Source organism: Microtus oregoni, unplaced genomic scaffold (assembly GCF_018167655.1).
Source record: "Microtus oregoni isolate MIOR12 unplaced genomic scaffold, Mior012 000000F_ref0000247, whole genome shotgun sequence".
NCBI lineage: Eukaryota > Metazoa > Chordata > Mammalia > Rodentia > Cricetidae > Microtus > Microtus oregoni.
Genome location: NW_024543059.1, coordinates 1,977,720 through 1,995,479, shown reverse-complemented (window position 1 = coordinate 1,995,479; position 17,760 = coordinate 1,977,720). Strand labels below are relative to the sequence as shown.

General features: G+C 54.3%; 2 protein-coding genes across 3 annotated transcripts in view; both read left to right on the top strand.

The window, feature by feature from the left end:
• The window catches only part of LOC121452679 (guanylate cyclase 2D-like), a 42,208-nt gene extending 41,930 nt beyond the window's left edge, over positions 1-278 (top strand). The window contains exon 23 of the mRNA XM_041658872.1: positions 64-278. Coding sequence (XP_041514806.1) covers positions 64-278 — 215 coding nt within the window. The remainder of the gene's footprint in view (positions 1-63) is intronic.
• On the top strand, positions 112-12,122 carry LOC121453515 (transforming growth factor beta activator LRRC32). Of its 2 annotated transcripts, XM_041660366.1 has the most exons (3): positions 112-221; positions 4,195-4,289; positions 8,404-12,122. In XM_041660366.1, exons 2-3 carry the CDS (start codon positions 4,203-4,205, stop codon positions 10,306-10,308), a joined length of 1,992 nt encoding a protein of 663 aa, XP_041516300.1. In that variant the 5' UTR covers positions 112-221; positions 4,195-4,202; the 3' UTR covers positions 10,309-12,122. The 2 variants fall into 2 exon arrangements, with proteins under 2 accessions (XP_041516300.1, XP_041516307.1); XM_041660373.1 differs by lacking the exon at positions 4,195-4,289 and having other exon boundaries at positions 184-221.
• The last annotated feature ends 5,638 nt before the right edge of the window (positions 12,123-17,760 follow it).

The window sequence follows — 17,760 nt, the reverse complement described above, 5'->3', positions numbered from 1 at the left end:
CCAGATGTCGCACAGCTGGAGAGGCGGCGTTAGGACCCCGAGGCTCGGAGTTCCCCCCCCCAGGGGGCGTGGCAGGGCGGGGAGGGCGATTTAAGGGGCGGGCGCCGCCCCCTCGCGGCCGGCGGGAGCGGCGCTGCTGCGGCCGGGGCTCGGCGGGCTGGACCCCGGCGGGCTGCGCAAACGATGTGCCGAGGAGCCAGGCGGCGGCGGCGCTGAGCCAGGTAGGGGCGGCGGACAGCGGCAGAGACTCGGGAACCTGGGCCGGACCCAGGTCTTAGTCGAACTCCCCCGGAAGGGCTCAGATGGGTGGTCCCATTTGACAGCTGGGACAATCAAGGCAGGAAGTCCTGGACGTGCTTAGGAGCACACAGTAGAGCTAGCGGAGGAGGGTTTGAATTCAAGTCTTCCCGAGGCGGACATGGACTCTCCAGAGCCCCACTGCTATTTTTGGAGGGGATACCCCAGGGCTCTTTGGAGAGACTTGAAGCAGACCTGCTTTGAGGGTGATAGATGGGAGGCATCCCCGCTCCACCTCCTCACTGACATTCCGCATCAAAGCCACATTCCTTTGGGTTAAGGTCTGATTCCCCTGAGATGTGGGATGGCTCCAGAACGGGGCTGCCCTAGTGATTCACTGCCCTGTGAGTCTCGAAGCTGCCCTCCCAGGCCCCCTCTGCCAGTACGTCAGAGCAGACCAGAGCACTACCGCCCAGTGTGCTCGAGAGAAGTCTTGGCAGCTCCTTTGGAGACAGAGGGGCTGGATTCTGGCTCCCTCTCTTCTATTTACTGTACAAGTGACTTTGGGTAAGTCATTTCTCCTAATCTCCTGTGCTCCAGGGGGCCAGTGGGGTCAGTGCCGCTAGAGACCACACAGCAGGAAGGGTCTGTAGATCTGTGCGAGTTCCCTGCCCCACATCTAGGGGCTGGGGATCCGGCACTTCGCCTTCCTGTGCCTCAATCTTCTGATCTGTACATAGGAATTGCAGTAACTCCCTCCCTTGGTGGTTATGAGGATGAAAAGACCTGAGATCAGTCAAGGGCTTAGGAAAACGTGTAACCTCCTTGCAGAGTAGGGCATTATCTCTATCTGTCCTTTTCTCTCTCTGTCACGCACAGAGACACACACAAGCACGTACACAGAGAGCCTTTAACACTTCTCCAAGTCAGAATGCAGTCACGTGCCTGCAGACCTCTGTTCCTAGTGTACCTCACCCGGGATGCTCAGCCCTATTGGTCCCTGTACCATCTGGGAAGGACACTGTGGTGTCCTGGTACTTCCCACCTGGGCTAAGGGTGGACAGTGGTACAATGGGAACTGGTGTGTGTCGCGGACAGCAGACGGATTGCCCAGGTAGGAGAGGTGAAAGAACTTGCCCTGGGGGATTCAGACTAGCTAGTGATGGAGCTGGACTGTGAGCCTGGATTCTAATGCCCCTGGTCCTCCCTGTGAGAGGCTGAAGGGGAAAGGCACAGCCATGGCTTCTTTCTACCATAGATCTGCGGTGCAGTGGGGGCTGTCCCTTCTAGACGTGCAGAACCTCACGCTAGGGCAGAACAGGATTTGACAGAGCGGGGAGCAATGGAACCCCTGGGCATCTCCTCCTTAACCCTGGGTCTGCTGTGGGAGCTCCTGGGTCCTAGTGTCCTTTTGGCAGCAGAACTTCTGCCCTTGGTCAGCCACTTGTTTCTCGAGAGAACTTTAGTGAGCATCTACTTGAGGAACAAAACAGATGGGTGTCGGGGAACTACAATACAGTGGAGCCTGAGCAAGAGCATTCTGGGTAGAGGGAGCACAAGGCAGAGCCCCAGGCAGGCAGTGAAGGTACTGGGGTGTGACTGAGGAGTTGTTGGAGATGAGAAGGTGGTAGGAGGAGCTGTTGGGAGAGAGAGTGAAACCTGGATGCTCCTGGAGATTTCAAAGTGACTCCTGAGATCTGCCGGGTGATTTTGAAACATTGCTGACCGCCATGTATGGAGCTGGTTGTCCCGTAGTGGAGGGAAGCGAGAACTCAGAAAGTATAGTTGGCTGTTGGAAAGTGAGAACTCAGAAAGTATAGTTGGCTGTTGCACTGAAGGTTGGCAACTTTGAACCTGGTGGGATATGGAAGGATGGGGGCAAGGGGACACAAGGAGTCGGGAGACCTCCCCTTACCCACATTTTCTGCACTGGAGACTCAAATGTTGGTGTGCGTCTGGGGTGCTTTCCTTTCAAGGGCTGGGGAGCATATTGGGGTGAGCTCCGCGCTCCACACAGGGTTGTCCAAAGCTCAGCAACTGTAAGAGTCTGAAGAACACAGCCCAGGGGAACCAGAAATGGCTTCCCAGAGGACATGGCATCCAAGTCACGGTCCGTGAGGTGGGGAGGTAGGTATTCAGCCATAGGGAGAACAAAAGAAGGCAAGGCTTGGGCACTGAAAGTACCCAGAGGTCCAAAGGAAATACACGTATTCAGGACCCAGAAAGTTGGCGGGGGGGGGGGGGGGTATGATGATAAGAAGCCAGAGATGAAGACCAGGGGTTTTCATTTAGTTCTGAGTATGCTAATGTTCAAAAGCAGGTGGGGACTGCTTTTGAACCAAAAGAACAAAATTTCCTGTGAACTCACGACCTGCAGTGAAAGGAGAGTGTTGTGGGGCAGGGTTGGGCCCTGGGGGAGTCAGGAAGGAGAGTTAAAAGGGCCACACTGGCCGGGCCATTGTGTGTCTCATCAAGATGAAGGCAGAGCAACCTTCATGGCCGGTGGGTCCTGACACCACGAAGGCCTGCCGATCTCCCGAGGCCACCCTCAGAGAGGTAGCTCTTACACTGAGCACCCTCTGTGGAGACCTTCAAGTGTAGAGGTAGCACAGACCCAGAAGGTAGCCTTCCCCTTAGCTGTGATGCCTTAGGTGTGTGTATGGCTCAGCCTTTCTGAGCCCTGGTTTTGTTTTGTTTTAGTTTTTGTCATTTGTTTGGTTTTTCCCCTCTTCTATAAGAAGAGAAGTGTAAGAAAAACGGAACCGAGTCCTTGTGGGGACTGAAAGAGTTGGTAATTGTCAGGCTTGACAGCAGAGGTCTGATAAGCTGTGACACTCCCGTAGACTATGTCCCGTTTATCCTCAGCAGAACTTGATGTGGTTGTCATCTACCTCAGGGAATAAGGTCAGAGAGATGATGGGACCTGTATAGGGTCACTCAGCAGGCACCTACCAGAGAGGAGGGAGCTGCCAGGTGTTCAGCTCTGAGTCCCGTGGTCCCTTCTTGTGAGCTGGCTGTGTCCAGGCTGTGATCTCTTCAGCACATGCTCATGACTGTTTCCCAGCACAGAGCTAGATGTGAGGTGACATCCAGCATGGGCACAACTGGATTCATTCATTCGTTAATTAATCAGATGAATTGGCTGATCTGTCTCCTCAGCTCGTGGCTCAAGGATTCACCCCTACTGAGGGCCTCTGGGGTCCTCGTGGGCCCCCACCCTGCTTACACGGCAGTGGTCAGTGAAAGTAGAGGGCTGGCAGTGCGCTGGGGTGGGGCTTCCTGTTAGTGCCCTGGCCAACCCCGAACAATGACAAAGTCTGAGAATTCCAACCGAAAGAAAAAGGTCAAAATGAGGGAGCATCTGGAGCCTATGAGGCTGGGCTTGGGGCCTGCCTGGGACCTGGGGGGAAGCCGAATTGAGGTTTTCCTCCAGCCAACCCTGCCCTAGGGTCCCTTTTTGTCTTGAACACCCCTAATTTTAGCACTCTTAATTTTCTTCTAGTTGGTTGACCTTTATAATTTTTTTTTAAATTACATTTTCTTGATTTGAAGGGAGCGGGTACATGTGTAGAGATTAGTGAAGTCCAGGGGCCAGTTTTCTCCTCCCACGTGGGGGTCCCAAGACCAAACTCAAGCCACTTAGGCTCACTGGCAAGTGCCTTTAGCCCTGAGCTATCTCAATGGCCTCGGGTGGGCCTTAGGTAAACCCAAAGCAAACAAGTCATGCATTGCTTTAAAAGTTTTGCTTCCTCTGAGTAAAGACTCAGCTTGGCCTCAAAGTCCCAATCTCCAGCCCCAAAAGTTCTAGACACCACTACTTTCAGCTCCCCTGAGTCGCGAAGCCCGTATGCCTCTTGCTCTTAGCTCTGGTCTAGAAGCTTCGAGGGAGGGCAAGTGGGTGCTGCCGGTAGTGCAGGGAGCAGTGGCCTCACTATTCCTCTTTCCTCTCCTCCATAGGCAGAGCCATGAGCCACCAGATCCTGCTACTCCCGGCCATGCTGACTCTGGGCCTGGCTATCTCTCAGCACCGGGACCAATTGCCCTGCAGGACGGTAAGACACCATGCAGGCAGAGTAAGGGTGCCTGTCCCATCCTTGCTGGGTGAAGGGTGTCCCACAGCCCAGCACAGGAGCAAAGGTTGGAGGACCTAGGAAAAGTGCGAGTTTTGCCTTGGTATTTGTTGAGCATACCCTAGACTGTTCAGAAGCCTGCTTACCCAATGCTCTTGTTCCTTGTTTATATAAGGAACACAGGTTTGGGGGAGGTTAGGTGACTTAACCAAGATCATTAGGCTAGGGACAGAGGGACACCCACCCCCGGCTCTCTGTTCCCCATCTTCTGGGAGCTACTGGGGAAAGGTGCTGGGGAAGAGACAAACTGGGAAAGACTCTCCTGTACTGATTCTCCTGGGCACAGATCCCCTTCCCAGCTGGGCTCCTGGACTTGGCCTGCCTGCCGGTTAGAATTCCCTCACTCAGTATAGCCAGGTCAAATGCCACCTTGCCCAGAAAGCCTCCCCTGGCATTGCTGGCCGACTCCTTTGGCTACTTCTCTTCCAGCTTCATGCCCTTCCACCCACCTCCATGCTGAGCAGACTGAGGATGTGGGGTGCTGGGTGCATGGCCCAAGGCTATCCTACCCGGTAGACCAAGAGCCCCTCGGGGACAGAGGGCAGGCTTGACCTATTTCTGTTCTTTTCCTATTCCAAGCCGGACAGATGCTAAAGACATTGTGACCCTGTGAAGGATAAGGAAATGACCCTTTAGGTCAGTGTTTCTCAACCTGTGGGTCATGACCCCCGCAGGGGTCTCTGCAAATCAGATATTTACATTATGATTCATAATGGTAGCAAAATTATAGTTAGGAAATAGCAACAAAAATGAGTTTATGGTTGGGGGTCACCGCACCATGAGAGACTGTATTAAAGGTCACAGCATTAGGAAGGCTGGAGCCACTGCTCTAGGACATTTGTGAAGCAGACTTGAGATAGGAGAGGCCACCACCAGCTGCACTTGGGCACAGAATCACACTGCTTACAGAGGCCAGAAATGCCAGCAGCCCTTTCCTGGGGTCTGTGTGCCCTGCGGTGGCCACCACTTCTTCCTTGGAAGCCTCTTATGAGTCTTACAACCAAGAATAACAGCAGGAAAGGCTTCAGATATCACCCTATGCCCAGGGACTTGGAGGGCTGAGGCCCTAGATGGTGAAGGGTTTTGACCCAGCAGATAGAGGGCTCGGGGCAGAGATGCCCTGAGAAGCTTTCTATGATAGACAGGAAAGGACTTTCTGAACCATCACAGAAAAGTCCTGTATGCACACAGCAGCAGAGAAGACTTGTGGCCCTGAGAGTAGAAGTGACAGGGTCGCAATTCAAATCCAGCTCCGCCTGCACGGTTCATGGCCAGTGCTTCTCCTTACACAGGTTCTTCCTGTGTGTGTGGATGGGAAGAGGAGTTGGAAAGCATGTCCTTTTCCCCATCAGGAAGAAAGCAGAGCAGTGGTTGATACTGCAGTGTGAGTAGGGATGCTAACCCGTAGCCAAGGCCTATTCCCTATCATCTCTGCACCAGAGACTCCTGGCAGTCCATCACTGAGATGGGATTCAAGGATCCTTCTGCCCCAGGTGCTCCCTGGGCCTCTGCAGTACCTGATAGACAGTCTCAGGCTGTGCCAGCTCCTGCCATGGTTCCTCTGGAGCTGGTGTCCTGGAGAGCTTTTGCTCATCCAGAGGGGAGGGTATGTGGGTGTGGGCTGACAGGGGAGAGTGTGGTGTGTGCACCGCAAATGAAGGGTAAATCGTACATGGTGGTTGTCCAGCTAGCCTGGGTACCTGGGTGTTGAGAGCTCAGCTTACACAAAAAGAAATTCATGCTCGCAATGGGTCATTCTGCTGCAGGTTACAGCAGGGTGCTCCTGTACAGGAGGTGGCAAATAGGTATCTAATTTCTGTGGGCGAGGAGTATTGTTGGGTCTCCTAGAATCTCATTTGGCAGCTTTTCCTGGAAGTGTAAGGCTAATCAAGGTACTTTACACAGAAGGCGTTCACACCAGTGCCCATGGCCAGACAGTGCCTTGCCTTGCCCCTCACCTCGGGGTCATCAGGAGGAGCCTCAGAGCTAGACCAGGCAGAGGTCACGGACTTGTGTTTCTTCCTGGCTACCTCAACCACTGGATCCCTGTAGGGCCCAGGCAAGTCACTACCAGGGCAGGCCTTGACTTTGGCATATGGATAGCAGGTGGGCTGGTTCCCTTTGCTCTGATGTCTCCCGTGGCTTTAATGTGAATATCCGAATTAGCTCTTCCTCCCCCTACCACCCAGGATTGATTGGATCAAGGCCCCAGCCCTTTACTTAAACACAGATGTCTGCAACTCATTCATCAAAGACATTTCCAGAGCCCTTCTGAGGGCCAGGTCCGAGACATCCATGTCCATCAATGGAGTCCTTCTTTCTCTGCTCCAAGATTACTGGCTGCAGCTCCCCATTTGGCCTTTGTTTAGGGGTACCAGGCCATAGGGAGAACACACAGTTGGAGGTGTTGGGTTCTCCGCGTGGAAGTCTCATACAGATCTGATCCACACGTGTCCAGAGATGGGCGTGAAAGAGTGTGGGAGGAGTGGCTAGGTAGATTGGACTGAGGCCAGCGGACAGGTTGGGCAGAGTCTTGATGGATTCCGCTCCATGCTAAGGCCAAGCATACCGTAGGCAAAGTGGGTTTTGAGCTGTCTCTGGGCATTTAGGTGGTGGGTAGTTCAGTGGTGGGGGCAGCCGGTGGAGACAGGCAGGGACAGGGGTGAAACTAAGCTGGCTGGTTGTAGAAGTCTCACTATTTGCTAGGGAGGACTGAGGGACCTAGAGTGACAATCTGGGAGCAGATAGAGGTATGCATTTACATATGACCCTTAAAGACGTGCTTTGTGGATGGACAAGCGTGGCAGAAAGACCTATGTTCAAATCCCAGCTCCTTCCACACCATCTGGGTGATCCTGGACACTCCCTTATCCTCTCTGACCTGGGCTTTGATAAAAATGTGTAATTCCATCAGATCACCCCTATACCTGGGGCTGTAGTTGACAGGGTGACCAGTCAGAAAACCCTGATATATAAAGTAGGTGCTGGGAATGACAGTTAATTTGGGGTAAGGAACTGGAGGGTTGCTGTGACTTGGTAGCGGTCACCCAGCTATCATCAGATAGTGCTGGTCGGGCCCTGGCATTCCTTTCCCCTGCTCAGTCTTCTCATTCCTGCCACCTTCAGGGTTCCGTGCTGGACCAGGCCACCAGAAGTGGGGCCACTGATGGGGAGGAGGTAGAAGCTGCAGAAAGTATTGTGTCCAGAGCCTACTCCAGGTCATAAGAGGAATGAGATCTGAGGCTGGTTGGACCAAATCAAAGCAGCTGGTGGAACACCCTGCAGGAGTTCCCAGCCCAATGCTGGGACTTTATCTGGGATGTGGCCACGACCCAGCTGTGGACCTGGAAGCTGTGGCCATGTTGCACTCTGAGTGGAGCTTAGCTTAGTTTCCCGTATAGCAGGACAATAATCAGCACGAATCTATTCTTAGATTCACCTACTATTTCTGTCTACTACCTCCCTCCTGCCCAGCATCCACTAGACTGCCAGAGTCAGGGCCAGAGAGAAGGCTGGTGTCATTGTCTGGGTGAAGAAAAGGCTCTGGCATCCTGGGAGTCCGTGGGGAAGCCCTTGTCTTAGTTAGGGTTTCTATTGCTGTGAAGAGACACCATGACCACGGAAACTCTTACAAAGGAAAGCATTTAACTGGGGTGGCAGCTCACAGTTTCAGAGGTTCAGTCCATTATCATCATAGCAGGGAGCATGGCAGTGTGCAGGCAGAGATGGTGCTGGAGCAGGAGCTGAGAGTTCTTACCTCTTGACACAAAGGCAACAGGAAGTGGTCTGAGACACTGGGCATGACTTGAGCATCTGAGACCTCAAAGCCCAACTTCACAGTGGCACACTTCCTCCAACAAAGTCACACCCCCGATAGTGCCACTCCCTATATGCTTATGGGACCAATTACATTCAAACTACCACCACTCCCTAGCTTGGAGAGAGTTAGCCATCTTTCCTAGAGAACACTGTCTGTCCTGTTCTACTGTCTTGCTCCTATTAATGCCAACTTCTCCGCTACCCTTGCTCTCTCTAGGTGAACAAGGAGGCCTTGTGCCAGGGCCTTGGCCTCCTTCAGGTCCCCTCTGTGCTCTCACTGGACATCCGAGCTCTCTCCTTGTCTGGCAACAGGCTACAGAGTATCCTGGTCTCCCCCTTGGGCTTCTACACGGCACTTCGTCACCTGGACTTAAGCGTCAACGAGATCAGCTTCCTCCAGCCGGGAGTCTTCCAGGCCCTGCCCCACCTAGAACACCTCAACCTAGCCCACAACCGGCTCGCCATGAGCGTGGCACTGAACAGCGGCAGTCTGGGCCGCTTGCCCCTTCTGGCCTCCCTGGACCTCTCCGGGAACAGTCTGTATGACAGTCTGGTGGAGCGGCTGTTGGGTGAGGCCCCGAGCCTGCGCACTCTCTCCCTGGCAGAGAACAGCCTCACTCGCCTGGCACGCCACATCTTCCGGGGCACGCCAGCCCTGGAACAGCTGGACCTCCACAGCAACATACTGATGGACATCGAGGATGGTGCCTTCAAGGCCGTGCCCCACTTAACCCACCTCAATCTCTCCAGGAATTCCCTCACCTGCATCTCAGACTTCAGCCTCCAACAGCTACAGGTACTTGACCTAAGCTGCAACAGTATCGAGGCATTCCAGACGGCCCCAGAACCCCAGGCCCAGTTCCAGCTGGCCTGGCTCGACCTTCGGGAGAACAAGCTGCTCCACTTTCCTGACCTGGCCTCATTCCCAAGACTTAGCTACCTAAACGTATCCAACAACCTCATCCGGCTCCCGGCGGGGTTGCCCCAGGACAGTGAGGACCTTCATGCACCCTCTGAGGGCTGGTCAGCCTCTCTACTATCCAACCCCAGCCGGAACACCAGCACCAAACCCCTCTCCCAGCTCCTGAACCTAGATCTGAGTTACAATGAGATCGATCTGGTTCCTGCCGGCTTTCTTGAACATCTGATCTCCCTGCGCTTCCTTAACCTGAGCCGAAACTGCCTGCAATCCTTTGAGGCCCGGCGTGTGGGCTCCCTGCCCTGCCTGGTGCTTTTGGACTTGAGCCACAATGTGCTGGAAGCGTTGGAACTGGGCACCAAAGCCCTGGGGTCCCTGAAGACATTGCTCCTGCAGGACAATGCCCTGCATGAACTGCCACCCTATACCTTTGCCAGCCTAGCCAGCCTGCAGAGACTCAACCTAGGGGGAAATCAGGTTAGTCCCTGTGGGGGCCAAGCAGAACCAGGTCCCCCAGGCTGTGTGGATTTTTCTAGGATCCCCACCCTTCGTGTTCTGAACATGGCAGGGAACTCAATGGAGATGCTCAGGGCCGGCAGCTTTCTCCACACCCCACTTACTGAGCTGGACCTCTCTGACAACCCTGGCCTGGATGTGGCCACTGGAGCCTTGGTGGGCCTAGAGGCATCCTTGGAGGTACTGGAACTTCAGGGCAACGGGCTGAACGTCTTGAAGGTGGACCTGCCATGTTTCCGCCACCTCAAGCTCCTTAACCTTTCTGAGAACCGCCTCAGTCACCTGCCTGCCTGGACACAGGCTGTGTCCCTGGAGGTGCTGGATCTGCGGAACAACAGCTTCAGCCTCTTGCCCGGCAATGCCATGGGTGGCCTGGAGACTAGCCTCCGGCGCCTGTACCTGCAGGGAAATCCGCTCAGCTGCTGCGGCAATGGTTGGCTGGCAGCTCAGCTACACCAGGGACGGGTAGACGTGGACGCTACTCGGGACCTCACCTGCCGCTTTGACTCCCAGGAGGAGGTGCCCCTGAGCCGCGTGAGTCCTGAGGATTGTGGGAAGGGTGGGTTCAAGAACATCAACCTCATCATCATCCTCACCTTCACACTGGTCTCTGCCATCGTCCTCACCACGCTGGCCACCTGCTGCTTCCTCCGCAGGCAGAAGTTCAGTCAACAGTACAAAGCCTGAGGGATCTACCTCGGTGTGGTAGCCAGAGGGGCAGAGAAGCTGGAGGTCTGACTCAGGTTACACAGTGACCAGAGGCTCAGCATCCTGAATCCCACCGCATAAACAGGTAGTTGCTTCCTAGGCTGTGTATGTGGTCCAGCTGTGGCAGTTTACAGAACAGAGCGTACCAACAGCTCTCCACTGAGCATCTGCTTCAGGCCAGACCCTGTCCTCTGGCAAGAGAGACTGTCACAGAGCCAGTGACCACACAATGTGGTGGGCCTGAGCCCCCAGACCTGCAGTCCCCAGCTGGTCATGGAGAGCCCACCCTGGCTGGCTGTGTTTGGGCAAGAGAGAGCCCAACCCGAGAGATGGTTTGTCTGAGCCACTTCCACACAGAGCTCTGTCGCGTCTGCCGATAATGACTTTCAGTCTCTCGGCAAATGAAGAATTTGTGACCGGAAGAGAGAGCCAGAACCTCCCGCAAAGGTCTTGAATCTGGACTCCTGCGCCAGATTCTGATGTTTCAGCTGAACCAGCGTGGACTTCCAGCCAGACCCAGGTCGGTCTGTGTCCTGCCCTGGACAAGCCCTTCACCCCAGTGTGCTCTCCTGTTACAGACACTGACCCCAGTGCTGCCTGGATTCCCAGCCCCCTGCTCTGGCCTCCTTCCATCCGAGCCCCACCCTGGCTTCTGAGCCAAGAGGGAGAGAGAGCCTTGGCTATCTGGTTCTATTTTGCACTCAGCTTAGCAGCTGCAGAGGCAAATTCAAGCCAACTCTTGGAGGTTTCTGTGTTATCTGCCTTATATGCAAGAAGAAAACAAGGTTCCTTTAAGAGTCTGTGGCTGAGAGAGATGCCAAAGCCAAAAAACGAATCAAACCTTCGTCCTCCCATCTCCAGGACCTGAGCCTTGCCAGCACAGTGCCTGCAGGTGGTCAAGTGGACTGGAAGTGGCCCTACCCTAACCAGGATCCGAGCATCCTTGCTGCACACTCCTTCTTCTCAGACAGGCTCCTACTCACCTTCTGCTTTTCTGCCTCAGGGCTCCTCATTTGCACACCAGTATGAGTCTCCCTTTCTCATCTTGCCCCCACAATCCCACTCTCCCTCCATCCAGCATACCTTGGGGTTTGACACTATCGAGTATAATCCCCACCACTAAACAGAAAAGGAAAACAAAGTTTATGGGCTTGCTCAGGGTCGCACAAATCAGCGGCAGGAACTGTGGGAGGAACGGGAGAAGGCCAGCTGGACTCTTGCTGGTAGTGGTAGAGCGTTGGCTTCGCACGCCCAAGGCCCTGAGCTAGGTGCCCAGCAGGGTCACCTGTGTGGTTCCTGACTCACGGTGCCAGCTGTCATGCCTATCCTCACCAGGCATGGAAAATAAGAAGCAAGACCCCCTCAGGCTCCCCACTCATTCTCGTGGGCTGCAGGGAGAAAAGGGAGCCTTGGACCCAATCCTAGAACCTGCTTCATCAGCTTCGCTGTGCCTTGGCCCACAGTCTGCAAGCATGCTCGGTAACGTACAGGAAGATAGAAACACCGTTCTCTCTGCCCCCCTTTACAGATGAGGAAACTGGGCCCAGAGAGGGTTAAAGGCTCAGAGAATGGAGGAGCAGTCTAGGGCTAGCATCCCCACCGGCGCAGCCAGTGAGGTCTAGGTGCTACTGCACACAGCACTCGGCCTGGAGGCCAACGCACGGCCCCGGTGCCTGAGCTCTGGAGACATTTTATCAGGCTGCTGTCACCTCCCAGGGCTGGCCGCTGCCAGGCCCTGGGACCGGCTCTTTGTATAACTCACATGAATGTATTAAAGTATAATTTTGGAGAAACTGTGACCTGCCAGTCTGCTTACTTCGGATACCCCAGGCCCGTGGCATGCACTTCCTCATGAGGCACCTCGGGGGACACCGACTCTCTCAGCTGGCTCCACCCTGCTCCTCAGCCTCCTTCATAACCCTGCCACATCCAACGTCACCTTTGCCCCACCCCAACTCTCAGGAAGTAGTGACTGTGACCCCTCCCACCCGTCTGCAGCCATGTGTCTGTGTCCCCAGCCCCCCCCACCCCCGCCTTTGTTTAAAGATTGGAGGAGGATGGGTACAGAGAAAGGCTCTCCCTCACCATCTTAAAGCCAGTGGCAGAGCCTTGTACACTCTCCCATTCCACCTTTCCCAGCTCTCTATGGCAGATCCCCTCCATCCATTCCTCAGCCCACCCCACCCTGTCTTAGCTGAGGTCTCCCAAGGCCTCCTTATATAAGATCTGCATACTTTCAGAGTCATGTCTTTGTGCCCGGTCCCCACAGCCGTCCACCTCACCCTTGGCCTCCTTCACCCCATCCATGAAGTTCTCTCCTCCCTCAGGTCCTCTTTCTCCAGCCACCTCCAGATGAAGTCCCATCTGTCCCTCCCAACTGAGGTCTCCGGGCCTAGAGGGTTACAGTCTCCTAGGGACTAGGGAACCCAGGGAGAGTTTAGTCAGCAAGCCATCAAGATGCAGAATCAGATTGAACTTGGAAGCAAGAAAGTTTTGAGGAAGGGAGGATCTGCCTCACCGAGGGCAGCGGTAGGGAGGTGGTCAAGTGGGAAGTGGGTTCAGAATCTGGAGGGTGAACAGCAATGCCTGTCTCTTTACTTGGCTTGCGGCACTTTAGCTGGTCTCTCGGGCCCAACTCAGTACAGCAACACTCAGGCACTGGCCTCTGCGTCTTCCTCCCCAGCCCGCCCCTCTTCCATCCCAGCCTTTTCCCCGCCCTCCAAGCACCTGGAAGCAATCCCACAGCCAAAGTGGCCACTGGGCCCTGGATAGACAGCCTTGCCTTCTCCTGAAGATTCCTTCAGTAACTTCTCTGCCTCCAGCCTCTCCCGCGCATCCTCGGTCTGCACTCTCACACCCCTGAGAAGACACAGCTGTTTCATAGGACAGCCCTGGGCTTGGGAAGGCACACTGGGCTCCGTGAAGGCATAGTTGGACCAGGCCATTGTATTGGCTGGGTTCTGTGGTACCTGTGGGCCTCGCCTCCAACAGGACCCCACCAGGGCCCTGACCCCCTTTCCTGGCAAACAGGGGAGCCTGCTCACCTGGCCGAGATCCCCAGTGGGACAGAGATTCCTGTTTTCAGGGAAATGTGAACACGGCTGCCAACTAGGTCATCAGAACATCCGGTTTACTGAACTTTCAGCCAGTTCTAGGAGAGGGGGCCCCTCGTGTGCTATGTCACAGGCACCTGGGGTGTCACGCTCAACCCACCCAGTTCAGTGGGCTCTTAGGGTGCCCCACCCTTCCAGCTGCCTCACCATCTCACTCCACCAGACCCAGGGTCCTGGTCAGCTGCCCACGCAAACCCCCTTGTCTTCCAGACAGCCTCCACGCCCCTGGGAGGTAGTGACAGCTCCTTTCAGCTGTCACCGTCTCTGTGGACCATCCAGCTAAGCCCAGGCTGAGCAGTTGATGGACCTTCTTCCTACAGGGCTTGAAGAGATTCCTGTTGTATCTTGAGATTCTAGAGGTGAGACCTAAACCAGGTTCTTCCCTCTCTGAAGCCAGTGAGTTTTTTCTTATTGGTTTTTGTTATGTTTTATTTATTTGTGTCTGAGCCCACGTGCATGGCGGTCAAAATACAACTTGTGACGATCAGTTCTCTCCTTCTACCACTGCAGATATGGAGGCTCGGACCCAGATCATCGGGCTTGGCAGCAAATGCTTTTACCCACTGCAGCTATCTCTCCTGCGTCTTGTTCTTTGGTTTTTGAGTCACGGTATCCTGTGGTCCAGGTGGACCTTGGATTGACTATGTCACAGAGAATGACCGTGAGCTCCCCATCATCATCCTGCCTCCTCCTCCCACGTACAGGGATGGCAGGTGTGCACTACCACGCCCAGCAACGAGCTGATGACCTTGACTATTGGTGACCCTCACAGCCCCAGGCTCACCCCTCCCCAACAGGTCTGTCCCCCCCCCACCCTGACCCAACCACAAACTCCTGCTGCCTCTGTCTGACTGGACCACCTCCTCCGAGGAGACGGCCTGGGTTCCTTCCTCCTGCTGCCTGTATCCCCATGGACCCCTCAGCTCTAGCACTGGGTTTCTGTCTGACCCATCATCAGATCAAGAGCCCTGGGAAAAAAATTCCTACCCAGAGTCCCCTGTGTGTCCCCCGGGAATGTGAGCTCAGAAAAGATTTCCCAAATTAATGGACCCTGCCCTCCAGAACTTATGAACTCTTGGATTTAAATCCAGCCTTCAGACAGGCCCAGGGGATCCAGAGAGGACAGAGGCAGTGGGTGGTGGGATGCAGACTATTCAGGGGCAGCAATAGCGCCATAAGCGTGCCCTCTGGCCGGCTTCTGTTGTCCTCCGGCTCCCCTCGCCTTGAGGATACTCTTATTTTTGTCCGCCCTGTCTTCTCATCCCGTCTCTCCACCCCACAGCCATCTCTGTCTCCCTAGAAACAGCTGTGCTGAGAACAGAGGGGGCTGGAGGGAAGGAGAGAGGGCTGAGCTGTTTATAGAGCTGGAGGGGCTCCATCCATCACCTCTGTTTGGAGTACAGACCAAGCATAATAAACAGATTGGTCCCTCCACAGCTGTGCTTTCCCTGAACTTGGCCCTCCCAACTTCAAGTCTCTCTAGCCAGCTGGTTCTCAGGACCCAGCTCCCACCCCACCCCTCCCATTGGGCTGGCCTGGAGGAAGCTCTGCCTGTGAAATCAAACTCAGAACCGGGGCCACTCTTGCTCCGAGGGCCACCTTTGCTCTGGAGGTGAGGGCAAATTGCACTATTGCGTCTCCAGTTGTCCATCTGTATAACGGGGCTCATATGCATGCGTATTTGTCATGCCCGACTGCTTGGGCATCCCCGAGATTCTGGGTCTGTGGGAAACATGGAGACAGTTAGATAAAACCTCTGCTGTGGGAGGAGAGGAGACGCGGGCTGTCAACTCGGGAAGCTGTCAGGGGTGAGGGAGGTTGTTTGCAGCTGATCACAGGCCTCACAGCTGGAGGACTGAGTGGGCTTGGAAGGCATCTGAGCTGCCTACAGGGACAGCAGGATTACAGCATGAAGCGGAGAGGTCGAAGGGAGAGCCAAGCTCTGGCTTGACCTGGCTGCAGGACAGCCAAAGCTCTTTGGGCTCTCATCCTTGAGCTCCCTGGTCCTCCAGTATTCCGGGAACCTTCTCTTCTCAGCAGGAGACCTTCCAACTTGCCCGGGACCACTTTTCCAAGCTGGGGATGCCTCCCCCGGGTTCTGTTGTGAGTCAATCCCTCCTCCCCCAACACCTCCTACTAGGTGGCGGGCTCGGATAGTGAAAACCTACTGATCACCAGCAGCATGTGCTTCAGGGGAGAACTGAGTATCCGTGTGGATGGGAGAAAATCTGCCATCTGCCCAACATGATCTAAACATAGACTCTATTTGTTGACATAGAAAAATGATCAAAACTCAGTGTCTTACTTTCCCTGTTGTCGGGACAGCTACCTGCCAAGGCCACTCCAGTGACCCACACTCACTTATAAATACCACCCACATATAGTTAAAACAGTAAAAATAAATAAGCAAAACAAAAAACCTACACGGCTCAGTGAGAAAAGGTGCTTTGCCACCAAGCCTAGCAACCTGAGGTCAATCCCAGGGTCTCACATTTGGAAGGAGAGAAGGAACTGACCTCCAGGTGTGCTGCACACCGCGCCCCTGTGTCTGCACTCTGTGCGCTGGCACCCAGTTACCTAGCTCGGGCAAGGGGGCTGGAGGTTAAAATACACAGACACACACACACACACACACACACACACACACACACACACACACACAGAGACAGCGACACGGGTCATCCTTAAATTCCCCAAGAATGCCCCCTTTATTGTGTTCAGGGGCAGATTATATAGAGATAGCCACGCCCCAGCCAAACCCACCAGAAACCACTCTCCTGCCATCAGGAACTCCTGAAGGTCTCGTGCTCAGAGCAGCTGTAGGCACTCAGATCAGGGGATTACAAGAAATTCAGGATCTGGGGTCTCACTGCTCCCAATGCATGTGTGTGCTATGCCACACAGACCCATATACACACCGCAATAAATAATGAATTAATAAATTCAATAAAAGTTTAATTAAAAGTAAAATGACTACAAACCAGTCAACAATCAAACTGACCTTTTCTCCCTCCCTCCCTCCCTCCCTCTCTCTCTCTTTTTCTCTCTCTCTCTCTCTCTCTCTCTCTCTCTCTCGGAGGCAGGGTCTAGAGTAACCCAAGTTGGCCTTGAACTTGCTATGTGCCTGAAGATGACACAGAATGTCTGGCCCTCCTTTCGGTATCCCCCAGGTACTGGGATTACTGTGTGCACCACTATTCCAGATTTATGGAACGCTGGGGACCAAAACCAGGGTTTTGTGTATGCTAGACTCTACTAACCCTGGCAGACATTTCATCCTTGTCTTGTCTCCCAACTCATGCTCACAAGGGATCTAACCTGTGCCCTCGCTTGCTGGAACTGCCCTGCATGGCCTCACCATGATCCATCTGTTTTCCGTAGAATACCTTTCCCACTCCCCTGCATGGTTCCCCAAATCCACAGCTCCCATTGCCACATAGTCGCCCAACTGAATGTACCTTCAAGTTCCCCCAACAGTGTGCCTCAACATTTCTGATGCCACCCTCTTGCTACTATAGAGCCTATACCCTGGCTGCCTGCGACTGCTCACACTATCTGCAGTCTTTCCCATGCCTCCCTTTCTTAGTACTGCCCATCTCAACCTGAATGGGCTGCCTGTGTCTGGAGGGCTTCAGGCCCTTTTCCTGAGTGCCTACCATGGGCTGGCTCGGCTCTGAGGCCAAAGACACACCCTTCACCTTAGTGCAGGCTCTCCACTGCGGAAAAAAAAAAAAAGCTGGCTGAATACCGGAACAGATACGCGAAGGCCATATGCAAATGAGGAGAAAGCATTACATCTGCAACAGGAAAAGAAACTGTCTCTTGGATTCTCAGATGGTGTGCTGGCTACTGTAACAAAATGGCAGAAACTGCAAGGCTCGTGGTTCCGAAGGCTGGAAAGCTCAAGATCGAAGCATTAGCCTGGCTTTGTGCTTTTAAGCACTAGAGAGGATCAATTCCAGACCTATCTTTTAATTTCTGATGTTCTAGCCTGTGACGAAGTAACCCCACTCTACACACGGCCTACTGATATACATGTTTTCTACCCAAAATTCTAAAAATGCACCAGGCACTATATTGTATGCCTACCCTACGTCATTCAGCATGACTTCACCCCAGCCAGGCTCCATCTGCAATGACCCCAATCCCACAGGGTTCTGGGGTTAGGACTGCAACACATGAATTTGGGGGAATGAGTGGAGACTCCCCTTCTAACAGACAGTCCCAGACCCAATGGACGCGGAGGCCCGTGAAGGAAGGACGCTTGGCTTCCGCCCTCTGTAGGGCAGTGAGGGGCTGAGCTGCTGATGCATTGGCC

What these genes read in the sequence shown, in the direction of transcription:
- LOC121453515 (XM_041660366.1), top strand. Translation starts at nt 4,203, where the DNA reads ATGAGCCACCAGATCCTGCTACTCCCGGCCATGCTGACTCTGGGCCTG. An exon ending in ACCAATTGCCCTGCAGGACG is followed by an intron (nt 4,290 to 8,403) that starts GTAAGACACCAT and finishes TGCTCTCTCTAG; the next exon opens with GTGAACAAGGAGGCCTTGTG.